The following is a 13,027-nucleotide window of genomic DNA, read 5'->3' on the forward strand; positions in this document are numbered from 1 at the left end:
AAAAAAACAAACAAACCCTCCCCCCCCCCCCCATCCTCTATCTTGTGGCGGTAACCACTCTCCTCCCCCCTCGATCCAGCTGCAGTACAGTATCTTCCTCGGTGTCCTCATATGTAATACAGGTGAATGGACCTTGCATTATATGTGATGATGTCACAGATCCTTAGACCACCGGAGCCCGGGGAGAAGAGGCTGCAGGGACCAGTTTAGCAGCCAAGGATCAAGGATCAGGTGAGTATATTTCTTTGTGCCCCTAGACTAAAATGAACAGTTAACCCTTGCACTATGGTGGTAGCCCCCCTGAAAGGGCTAACGTTTGAAAATCTCTTTAAAACAAAACACACACACATAGGCTGTGATATGAAACCCCCCAGTTTCTTTGTGTGCTCAAGTGATGAGTGACCCTACTACTATCATTGGGTTCTGTTTATGGTATTAGTGCTGGGGGACATAGACCTCATACCTATGAGCTGTGGTTTGTAAAAGAACAGTGTGCACCGCAATCTTTTTACAAAGAATGTGCAAAGCCTTTGGTGATCTTCACATAGCTTTCTTGAAGCCTTTGAAGCACCCTTTAGCTCCAGTTTGGGAAATAATAAACACATATTATAATGGTATTGTTGGCTGACATTTCAAACAAGTCTTCAGCAGGCTTTCAAGAAGTTTCAAGTAGTCTTGAAGCATGACTGAAACCGGTCTAGCTACTTGGTTAGGGCCAGTGGTTTTGCTTCAATGGGCAAATGCAGAATGCTTTTGACATCAATTTCAGACTCTTCTGAGGTCATTCAGAATTGAGTTTAGGTGAGTTGGATCTGGTTCAGCTGCTTTTGCATTTCTATAGACTTGCGGAGAGAAGCAGTTCTAATGCAAACACAAGTATACCTCCCATTTGGAATTAAATCCCTCTGTCCTTCCTTCCTCCTCATTTGTCCCCCTTTTTGGTCTGATGTACAGATATCTATGAAAGGGTTCTATTCAACTACCAACACTGGTATTCTGCATTAAAACCTTAATTGTATCTCTTAATTACCTCGTTTGCTATTTCGAAAAGCCAGAATTAGGCCAGGTTCACACCTGGGCGATCTGTGACCACGCGGCCATCGTGCACGATACCGCCTGGATTGCCCTGCAGTGACGGAGTCGCCCACCACTGACTATTGCGCTGGTTGTGCCATTATTTTAGACTAGACATTGGTTAGACTAGTAATAGTTAGCCTTCAAGTGACATTAAACCCTCAGATTTTTTAACATAAACCAATACTGTAATGTGTACCTTGCTGTAATCCATGGTAGTTTCCCTTCTCTTTGCTGCTCTTCCTTTTAAATCCTCATGTCTTCTCATGCTTGGGGAGAACTTCCCTTTGCAGCTCAGGGCCTCTTCTTGTAGTGCTGGCTCAGGTTACAAACCTATACACAGACACCATGTAGCCATTCCAGAGACAAGGCAGTCTGCTGCAAAACAGAAGTTCTGCCCAGCATGAGAACAGATACAGATTTAAAAGGAAGAGCAGCAAAGAGAAGAGAAACAACCATGGATTACAGTAAGGCACACATTACAGTATTGGTTTATGTTAAAAAATCTGAGTGTTTAATGTCACTTTAAGGTAGCCATCTATGACTCAAATTGCTACCATTTCCTGCTAAATCAGCCACAATCTGAGCTGTGGGACGACCTTGCAGGCATACCCCGGCTCATCAAGAGATGGGTGGAAAATTGTCATCTGAACACCAAGTTCACCTAATCCCACCATTACGATATTCTGACAGGCGAGTGTGCTGGGAGATTTGTCCATTCACACTGTTTAGCAAGGATGGAGCAATTGACTGATTTCTCTCGTTCAGCCCGTGGGGCATGAATTGCTAGCATTAGCCATATGGTAAATAGAGCAAAAAGAAAGGGTACTAGTTAGCCATCGATTTGACAGCCAGCCCTGATAGAAAAGGCCGCTCTCACAGTATTGGAAGTGGTAGGTTACTAGCTCCGTAGGTGTTGGGTGCTATCTTTATATATATATTATCTGCCTTTACTTTGCAAGAAAAGTAGGTGAAAGTGATTCTGCCCATATACAGTACAGTGGATATCCAGGCAACAAGTTATAATACAAATTGGAAAGACTTTTATTTTGCAATCCTGTTTAGCCAGCCTTGTGGTTTGCACACCTGCACAGCCAGCATGGTAATCCAACTTCTCACTGGACAGCCCACCATATGACCTCCATGCTCATTGAGTAAGGAATCTGTATCATCAAACTGTAAGCAATCAGGTGACATAGGAAGCTGCAAAGCAGAAACAATTATGTTACCTGCCCAGACTTGCGGTATGGTAGAGGTATGCAAGTCACAATGGCATGGGAACATGCAAAGCTATAATATTAGTGTCAACTATCTGGACTAGTAGCATGGCAGAGGTTTTAAAACCACGCTTCTGGCTGAACAGAAATACAAACCCTTTGGCAGGTAAAATAGTTTACTTACTGTATACGTATGTCTACAGTGCATTTAGCTGTTTGCCTGGAGTTGTGCTTTTATTTTATTTTTTTGTTATATTGCCTGCATTTTACTAGTTCTTTGAAGAGTCAGTTTGTAGATACAATTGGATTTTATTGTATAGGTTTGTAAACCATTACATTGAGAGGTCCGAGCTACATTAATGATATTTCAATACATTATATAAACATAACTGCCAACATTCTCCATTAAAAATGTGATGCAATTGACTGTACAGGCTCCCTACCCCAGCTCCGACCCCATTCAACTACGATTCTTCTGTAAGAACAAGACTTTTTCTAACTAAATACCCTTTCTTAATCCACCGACTGTGGAATGTAGTATGCTGAGAGAAATGTAAAAGAGTTTTTGCAATGCCAGCCATTCCCACAAAATTGTGCGCCCATTGTAGATATTGAAACATTTCTTCTATGTGGAGTAAATACTTGTCATGAGGGAAGAGCGATAATCTGGAGGTAGTTTGTAATAAACTCCATTTGTGGTATGTGTTCTGATGGTCACTAGGCCGTGGTAACCTTCCATGAATGCCCCCTGGTCTTTAGTATGTTCCACTGTTAGCGTGTAGGTAGGTGAGGCTTTCAAAAGATGGACAGTGCTTAGCCAAGCCTTGCCAAGAGCCACGGCCTGCAGTTGGAAGGACACATCCTGCCATACCCCATCAAAGAGCTTTAGCATATCCTGCACCATCTGGTCTGTGTATCCATTATCCAGCTTCTCTGGAGGCCATCTAGGAGCAATGGTGACTGCTGGGAAGATGTTGTTGATGCTGTTGATGAAATCTTCTCCTTTGATGTATCCTGGTGTGGTGAAACTGCCATAAGATAGCTCCATGCTGATCCACACTGGAACATACAGCAGTTTGTCACTGTTCAGTCTATTCAGTAGATGCAAGGTCTCATTGAGAGAAACATGATCTTTAGGTTTCAAATAGACACCCCATGGGTTAGCGGCGGCAGCTACCAGCTTTAGACAGTCTTCCAGCAGAAGCGTAGAAGATGACTGGGCAACCACTGCCACTGGCGTAAGAGTTGATGACTGAACGTCAACTTGAAATGTGAGCATTCCAAAGCTATCTGTAAGATAAAGAAAGGTTGTAAGTTGTATGTGATAGGGTACACATTAGAACATAGATGCCCATACATATCCTAAGGCTTCAGTAGTAGTACTCGACTTGTGGATTTTATCCCCGGCACATGTGAATTTTATCATTGGCTGGAGTAGGTGAGCTGGTAAGGCAGGTTTGAGGAAATTACAGAATTAGAAATTCTTCAGGTTTATTGTTGCCAGGGTCTCCGTCTGGGAACTTCCTGTCTTGGTGACCACTGTCACTAGTGTCTGCCTGTTTCGATTTAATTGTTCAATTCAAGTTTCGATTGAATTTTACAGAAATCTTAAACCTGTGCGGGCTCAGGTAACAACTGGATAAGGCTACATAAAACAGTGATTGAATAAGCTGCAAAAATGTTTCATTAGACCTAACCATTTCTTTGGGTTGTTTTTCTGAAAATTGTGTATAAAAAATGACATCAATGAAAATTGGTTGTCAGAAATTTCACTGATTTTTATACTTTTGTACAATAAGACTGTAAATGTGTGTTCCCATCTTTTTCCCGGTATAATCAAGCACTTCAATAACAGTTATAGAAGAGAAAAGCTTTCTCAACCAGGGGTGGGTAATTCATTTTTTCAAGGGCCACTTGAGAAACTGGGAGTGTGTGGAGGACCGAACCGACCAACACACGGTACCACAAAATGCATCTACCATGCATTACAGTGTGGCAAGTGCGTTGCGTTGCCGTTAATTTGACATATTGACTAACATCACCCCAAATTTGATGTAAGGATCCCCCGCCATCATTACTCTCTCCTTACTTTGTAGAAGGCTCCGCACAGATGATAAGTCACCTTCAGCGTCGAACCATTGCACAAGAATTCCATCATCATCCTCAGGGTGGAAATACATCCGCAAACTGCCACCGGAATAGAACAATTTCTTCCTGTTTGTACTCACTAAGTGAAAAAGAAAATATGTTAGCATGTTCCAGCCCCTCACTAATGGTCTACATATATTATTATAGTAGAAGTAGATTTATATAGAGATTTACCTGCCTCAGATATTAAGGTCTTTCACTATTTTATAGGTTTATAATTCTGAAACGGTGGATGGGACTTTGTTAACAGTCCTGGAATAAGATAAACTGTTGCATTTTTGGAGGATATATACTGTACATTGGCTGGGATGAAGGGTTCTCCAACATGATGTGTTTGCGGGAAAGGAATCCCTGGAGCTACAAAACATTGAGTGCAGGAAGAGTGCAGGACCCAAAAGTCCCGTGATGGGTTCTTGGCACTCTCTGTAACAGATGACCACAGCTTGGGTTATATAATGTTCTATTAGTCACTTCAGATAACTGAAAGGCAGATCACTTAAAGTAAACCTATCATGAGGGAAATATGAGTGTTGCCATTACCGGCCAACTTCTAAAAATGCTTGGGTTAAAAATGTAGGAATGGAATGTCTTGACTGTTATGCTCATTTACTGGCTTGGACAGGTCCTAAATCAGTGGCCTAAAAAAAAAAAAAGAGTATGCACATTATGAAAGTCAGAGAATCATCATAAGTCCTTAGCCACACTCTTGTTCCAGGACAGGGATTCAAAGTACTGAAGCCAGATGGTCAGCATGACATCCAGGCCACTAGTATCTTCAGAAGGACAGGTCCTCAATGTCAGCCTACTTTGAGCAGCTTCCACATGTATCTCTAAAAATGATACATTAAACTTCAGTTTACCTGTTTGCTAAACAAGACTTCTGGCTTTCCTAGCTTTTCCTGATCTGCAAACTTGCTGGTAACTAGCATTTTGAGCATTGGAGGTCCCTGTCTTTGTCTCGGGATAGGTTTGCTTTAATGGTTTTAAAATGAATCTGTATTTCTATATTGAATTTCCATAAGTTCTATCTCACTCCTAATAACCATATCGATGTAGAAGTTTGTAAACGTACTTATTGAAGATGCCCCTAGGATGTACTTCCTCAATGCACTGACACCATTTCACTCAGTGAATATTCACTTTCTTGTATCACAGAGCTTGCCTTGTGAACTACAATAAAGCATCTGAATAATGTAACATTATCATTGTTTACTGGAAGCAATGCATGATGGGACATGTAGTCTTGAGAAATTGAGATTGCATCACATCAAGCAGCAGGGAATGAGACGCAAAGCATATTGGGAATCCAGGAAGTTTCTTAACGTGATGGAAGGCAATACTCACTACATAAAAGGGATTTTTTTCCTTTAAACTTTGATTGCATTATTAAAAACAACTCTACTATGTATTCCTATTACAATGCCGATGTTATAACAGGATTGTACTGTATACGCTGGGACTTCACAATTCCTTAAATGTAAATAGTCCTCCCAAGTGAGGGGACTGGAGATGGGTCTTACCCACAATGAAAACATTTCCAGAGAGTCAGGGCTCCAATGCGCTGTAATAGCAGCATGAGTGTGGACACGTAGGGAAAGTGTGTCCAGTCCTGTCTGGCCTGAATGGACCTGGCGCAGAGCCAGACTGATGTCTGAGAGTGAAAATTGGAGATTCAGGAGAGACAGAGATAGTCCCTGTCTGAACAGACCTGTGTGTCTGAGCTAAGCAACCTGAGCAACTTTTGAATTCATGGAATTCACTTTCATCATGCCAACCTGCAGACTCTGGACTGACACTTACACACTATCTGTTTAAATTCCGATAAGAGAGGCTCATAAATGTCATAATAGATCTTCTCAGGGTCGCTGTTATCTCGGATAAACAACAGGTCCTCTAGGGTAAGTGGGTCCGATTTGCCTTGCCATAAAGTGAGGGTGTACCTGTGCAGGGAATAAAATACAACCCTTAGATGACTGACAACCAACAGTCCAAATCTTCATTCTGATATAGCCATAGCATTGAATGGACAACTGGCAAGGTATAGCACTAGAAGGTCTAATACATTAGCATGTTAGTCTTGGAGAGCTCATCAATCTTTCTCTTTAGAGGGGATCTTTTTATAATTAATGTCTTCATTATACTAAGTACTAAAATATAAAACATTTCCAAATATGAGTTTTAATCAGGTAAATATGAAATTTAGCATATTACTATTTTTTGTTACTTCACACTAGCGATCCAGTCATTGGCAGCAACTACCAGCAACAGGATCACCAAAGAGAGGTGGCACTGCACACTTTGCGCCATTTTCCTCACCAGCAAAAGAGGACCACAAGATTGAAGGTGATCCAATGACCTCAGTACTTTCCAAGTCATTGATTCTGAATGGGTATGCTGATCTTTCCAGGTCAGCATCTCAAAGTTCTGAAGTCAGAGACAGCCAAATAGCATGGCAGCCCGTATATATGTTTTGCAGTATAGCTTTCTTTTGAAGAGACGGAATGGGCAAAGTCCAGAATCTCCTTAAAGTCACTCTAGTGTACATTGACTTGCCATGGCAAGCAGTAGTTAGTCACATTCAAGTAGATTTGTTCATGTTGAAGATGTTTCACTGCTCAACAAAGTGCTTTCTCAGCTCAGAGTGGTCAAAGGTCTTCAACACTACAGAACAAGTCCAGTTAACCATGACTAATTAATACCAGGTAATTCATGACCTGCACAGATGATGCATACTGGAAGCACACAGTATAACTGCTTGGTGTCTTAGATGTACGTAGCTGTACAGCCCTGAGCTATCTCACTCTCTTTTGCCCGTAATCTGGTCATCTGGGTCATCTTTTATTTACTGATCTGTAAGGCAGGATATTCACAAACATGCCCACTATCAGTCCTGTTGCTGTCTCATCGGTGGCCATACACGGCTCAAATTTTTCAAGCCATGGGGGACCCTTTTGACACCACGCGGTACAAAAATAAAACAGTTTCAAAATCAAAGGTGGATGGGGAAAATTATTGGCTCCACAGTGAATGCATCCAATGGGTGCTGGTTGTCTGAGTACAATAGCCAGCAGGTGGAGATTCCTCCATCCACACTGGGGGTATCGATTGATTACCCAGTCCCCACAGTGGGGGTATCAGTTTGGTTTCTTAATCCCCACACTGGGCATAACGATTGGTTTCTTAATGCCCATCCTGAGGGTATTGATAGGTTTCTCAATTACCACACTGGGGCGTATGGATTGGTTTCTCAGTCCGCATGCTGGGAGTATTGATTGATTTCCCAATCTCCACTCTAGGGGTATCGATTGGTTTCCCAATCCCTATGCTGAGGATATCAATTGGTTTCCTAATCCCTATGCTGGGGGAAGGATTGGCATCTCAATCCCCACGCTGGGGGGTATCGATTTGCCAATCGCCACACTAGGTTTATCAATTGATATCCCAATCCCCATTCTGGGGGTATCGATTGGTATTCTCAATCCCCACACTGGGGGTATGGATCGGTTCCTCGATCCCCATGCTGGGGGTATCAATTGGTTGCTCCGTCCCCACACTGGGGGAGGGGGTATCAGTTGGTGTCTCAATCCCTATGCTTGAGGTATCGATTGATTTCCAAACCCTCCCAGCTTGGGATATTGATTTTAATTCCCCAATCCCCACACTGTGGGGTATCATTGGTTTCTCCCTACAATGGGGGTATTGACTGGTTTCTCTCGCTCAGCTCACGGGGGCTTAACATGCAGAAAACTGACTCATAGATTGTAATTAACATTACCTTCATATGTGCCTTAGGTGTTTAAATGTGACTGGTGACACATTAATCTGAGAGAGAGAATGTTATACGGAAGCAATGGAAGCAGGTCCACCCATTCCATGTAGGAACTCAGTGTAAATGGTTTACAGTGGATTTGAGTGGACTTCCTGACTGTAGCACAGTTGCAGTGTTTGCTGACTAGCATCAGCTTTAATTGTTCCCTGGAATGACTCATTGGATATCACTGATGAAGGGTAGAGGAGCGTCTACACTTCAAATACAAATACAACCCTCAATTTATCTGACACGTATGACATCATGCTTGTTACCGGTCAGACTGCTGCAGTAGCCAGTCGAAGTGAGGCCAAGCAGAGCGGGTCAGGACAGCTCGAGCTGGGAAGGTGATTCTCTGGGGAAGACCCTTCACTAGATCGTACATCCTTACAATCATTTCTCTGGTGTAAGTCCGGTTGGTGATAATTGGTGGCAGGTACAGCGTTACCCAGCCAGGGGAAATGGTGATATCTGGGAACTTCTCCTGGATTAACCTCAGAAACCTGCAACAATGGATCATAGTTACAATAAATAAATTCTTTCATCAATGGATCCTGGTTGTCAGAATATCACCAACTGGCAGACAACATCCCCGGATATCTCCAGGATACTGACTGTGTGGCATTGACTCCCAGCTCATGGTTGACGTTGGGTCCAGGCACGATGTCCGCGTTCATCCACACGGGGCGGTTGATGTTCATCTCTGATGACTTTTTCAGCAGGATGTCAAGTGACGGGCTGACAGCTTGGATGCTCTTGAAGTCCAGCTTGATGCCTGTATAGAAAAAAAAGGCTAAAACTGTACCCTTGATGCATTACAGTGTAAGGTGTATCCAAACACAAATACAAAAAGATATTTGCAGCTTAATAGTACTTAGATATGGTGGTGGCTGAATTCATTTTCCTTCTTTCTTTTTTTTTTTTCAGCCTTATTTTCCTTTATTTTTACCTAGTGATCCTCCTAGTAACACACTTTTGGGACTACAGTACAGCCCTCTCCTCTTCTCCACAAGGAGGAAAGGGGATTTTTTGGAGTCCACAGAGATGGCTGGGTACAATGCAATCTAATAGCAATCGGTACAGGCAGTGAGCACAAGAAGTTATGTAAGGGTAAATTGGCGGCTGCGCAAAAACCCTATCTCCAAAGACAGACCATAGTGCGCATGAGCGCGCAACCAGAAGGGCATGGGAAGACGCGCAAATGACGTTGTACATCATAGGTGGCTATATAAAAATGAGCCTGACCTCACAACATTGCTGATGGTCTTGTCAGCTAGTGCTTCCTGTTTCCGGTTTCCTGTTGATTTGCCTGTGACCTGTTTTGACCTGGATTATCTAGGACCCTTCTGCTGCTTGCTGTCTGCCCCTGACCTTGGCCTGTTTCCTGGACTTCACTTTTGCCTTCTGATTTGGTACCTCGCTGCCCGGCTGGCTCTGACCTTGGCTTTCTGGACCACGATTCCTGTCTCCAGAATATGTTCCCACGCTGCCCGCCCGGTTTGACCTTTGACCTACTGACCTCGCCACAAGACGTCTACTGCACAGTGTCTGCTTCCATCCGTGGCACTCGTGCTCCTTGCTGTCCTGCAGCCTTCTGTTGCAACTCCAGGGGTTGCAGGACACGAGCTGCAAGAGAGGCCTCCTCATCTTCAGGTCTCTGCCTCAGGTACGTGATAAGATATCTGATCGCAGCATTTCTGGCAGGATCAACTGGTAGGCTTTAAACTTATCAAACAGATATAACAAAACCCTTTTGATGGTTTATTTAACACATCAAAAGGGAGCAAATAAGAGAAGTTCATTGTTAGAGTTTTCATACATTTTAGGGAAATCCCCATTGTCTCTTTTCTAGCTCTGTGACCTTGTCTGTTCCACAGGTCACCCTTAAATAATGAGATATAAGAATTTCCTTGACCCAATTACATGAAAACCAGAATAATACCTTTAGAGGAAAGCAGTACAGAGTCCAGCCATTCTTGCAGCGTATTGTCACTGTATACGTCAGGGGGATGAGCCATGATGGGAATATTTGTCTCATTGACCGTCCCATGACCCTGGACATTGACGTCAGCTTCCAAAACCAGGATGCCACCTGCAGGGTAATACATAGTAATCAGATAAAGATCTGTAGGTGCTCTCTCGATTACATTCACTGTGCCAGGTATTGCAGTTAGCATCCCTGCTACATGACTGCCAGTGAAAATCAATGACAGAATAAGTCACCCTATGAATCTCCCTAACAGCCGCATAGACAACATTAAAAACCTTCCAAACGAGAACAGTGTCAATTATCTTAAAAGCCACCCCAACACACCTTGCAAATGCACAACAGCACAAGGTAAAACTTGGCTATATTACTGTGTTAAGTTACATTGGCATATTCTTGTGCGTTGTGGTGCATTGGCAACCTACTCACTATGAATGTGCTTCCTTTAAGCAATATACAATAACTCGCATGCAGTAATGGAATGTAAAACATACTCACTGTTCAGGGCTTCCTGCATCTCACTCTTGTTATTGGCTGCATGATACCAGCTGACCTGTAACCCATCCTTGGCTGAGATCTGCCCAATGGACTTTAGGTAGTCTAACATATCTCCTCCGGTGCTGAACACAGGCTTGGATTCTGAGGCTGGGGATAAGAGAAATGCTATTTGTTAGATACATATAGATGAAGAGAAGATGAAATAGGTTTTTAAGGAAAGGGTTAAGTCTTTTCTGCTTACAGTAAATCATGTGAACTGTCTAATAAGTTTTAAAGCGGACCTTTACACTCAATAATTAAATTCTACCAATGCATCCCTCTATGTATGATGATTAATAATAACATAGACATGTCAGGTGTAAAATGCTGTGATTCTGAAATAATTACACTTGCAGAACATTCACTTCCTGCTATGAAAGGGCAAAATGACTTCAGTATTGGCAAAGCAATGCACACTGGGATTGCCTTGTCATCAGCAGAGCATTGCTGGGAAATCTCACCTGTAATCTCACGAGATCTCAGGGAAACGCATTTTCCTCCCCTGAGATGATGTGCATGGTCACATGCCCTAGTCCCATGTCTAGTCACATGTGCCAGAAATCCAGGAAGTAAAGAGCTAGTAATCTGCCCTTAGTTAACATGACCACTGCCAGAAGACTGGAGAAGAAAAGAGAAACAAGGTATGCAAAGAATACAAAGCCGGCAATTATCTAGAAGTATGTGTTTGTAGATTGTCATTTCTAAACATTTCCAAAGGTGTGTTTGTTGTCATTTTAAAGATATGGGTAAAGGTCCTCTTTAAGCCCTCAGCTGATCAACATTCACAGAAGACTTAAAGTGTATTTCCACTTTTGCAGCCAAAATTGTGATAACACCTATTTTATTTTTGTTATTTGTTACATTTGTTACATGTTCCCATTCACATGGCATAAGCTAACAAAAATATGTAAAAAATGCAGTTCAAATTTATTTTGCTTGTGTTAGGGTTTACATTTCTTCTCGCTGCTATTTCTTTGAAATGCTAGGATGGGCTGTGAGGGGTCTGAGGTGGCTAGCCCATTGTATCTTAATGAAGCTCATCAGATAAACACATTCCTCAAATTTCAGTCCCAAGTCTTTCCATTAGTACAGATCACTATGAAAGGGATAAGAAAAACCTGGAATCAGCCATCTTGTCTGATGTAACAAAACATCTAAAAAGGTAAGAATTTTTTTTAACTTTTTTTTTCCGTATTCTGTATAAACAGGAACACATAACAAATACATAGAGGGGTTTCCCAAATTTGATGACAAAAGTATAAATACACTAAAGTGTATTTCCACTTTCACAGCCAAATTGGGATAACTCCTCTTTTATATTTGTTACATGTTCCCATTCACATCGCATAAGATAAAAAAAAATATGTACAAAATGCTTCTTGCAGTTTGAATTGTTTTTACTTAGGTTAAGGTTTCTTGGCTTCTTAAGGGTTACAATCTCTTCTTCTCCCTCTTGTAATCTTAAGAGAGGTTGTGAGGGGTGAGGGGCTTCTGAACTGTATGTTTAATAAAGTTTATCAGAGAAACACAATCCACAAATTTCAATCCTAAGTCTCTCTATGAGGACAGAACAGTGTGAAGGTGTTCAGAATAACCTTGATGCAGCCATGTGGTCTGCTGCAACAAAATATCTAAAAGGTAAAAGTATTTAAAACAAAACAAAAACTGTGTGAATAGGAAAACACAACACACATATATAGGGTTTTTCTTAAATTTTTATGTAAAAGTGGAAATACACTTTAAGGGCTGTGCAAACTCTGTTCACTTATCTGTGATCAACACTAATGATATGGACTGGTGACACCTATTCAGTTCTATACAGTGGTAAATAGCAGAAACCTACTGGTCTCCACATTATCTAGCGTATACAAGAACAGGCAGTTCTGGACTATTATTGGGCTATCTTGGCTACAGACCATGCATTGACTTAATTGGTGTAAATAATAACAAGGATAAAATAAATGGGATAAATGTACATGTAATGTAAGACATTCTGCTTCAACAAAGATTGGTGCTGCTAAGTAAAGACACGAGGAAACATGCTGTTTGCAATGGCAAGAATCACTGAACTCTAAATTGAATCCCTAGCTTCTTCACCCAAAGTCTGTGTGCAGTTCGCTTTGATTGACTTATTGGGTCACTAGAAGGATAGGTGCCAATCTATCTACCCCTTCATAGAAGTCTATGGAGCCTTTACTGTGCAAGGCAAACAAGCCAGGGCAAGGTATCTACGCAATGTGGATTCTGTACTAGTCT

The 13,027-nt window shown here is 42.0% G+C and overlaps 1 protein-coding gene across 3 annotated transcripts in view; it reads right to left on the bottom strand.

Moving 5' to 3' along the window:
* Positions 1–2,860: 2,860 nt before the first annotated feature.
* FAM151A (family with sequence similarity 151 member A) overlaps positions 2,861–13,027 on the bottom strand; it is a 12,562-nt gene continuing 2,395 nt past the window's right edge. The window contains exons 2-9 of one of the 3 annotated variants that reach the window (XM_018563985.1): positions 10,733–10,879; positions 10,190–10,339; positions 8,863–9,022; positions 8,523–8,750; positions 6,244–6,379; positions 5,598–5,601; positions 4,381–4,518; positions 2,861–3,581 (exon numbers count right to left, since the gene is read on the bottom strand). In XM_018563985.1, coding sequence (XP_018419487.1) covers positions 2,917–3,581; positions 4,381–4,518; positions 5,598–5,601; positions 6,244–6,379; positions 8,523–8,750; positions 8,863–9,022; positions 10,190–10,339; positions 10,733–10,879 — 1,628 coding nt within the window. In that variant the 3' untranslated portion in view covers positions 2,861–2,916. Of the gene's footprint in view, positions 3,582–4,380; positions 4,519–5,597; positions 5,602–6,239; positions 6,380–8,522; positions 8,751–8,862; positions 9,023–10,189; positions 10,340–10,732; positions 10,880–13,027 lie in introns of all 3 variants that reach the window. The other 2 variants (XM_018563986.1, XM_018563984.1) reach the window with 2 other exon arrangements.

Source organism: Nanorana parkeri, unplaced genomic scaffold, assembly GCF_000935625.1.
Source record: "Nanorana parkeri isolate BGI_ZX_2015 unplaced genomic scaffold, ASM93562v1 scaffold715, whole genome shotgun sequence".
NCBI lineage: Eukaryota > Metazoa > Chordata > Amphibia > Anura > Dicroglossidae > Nanorana > Nanorana parkeri.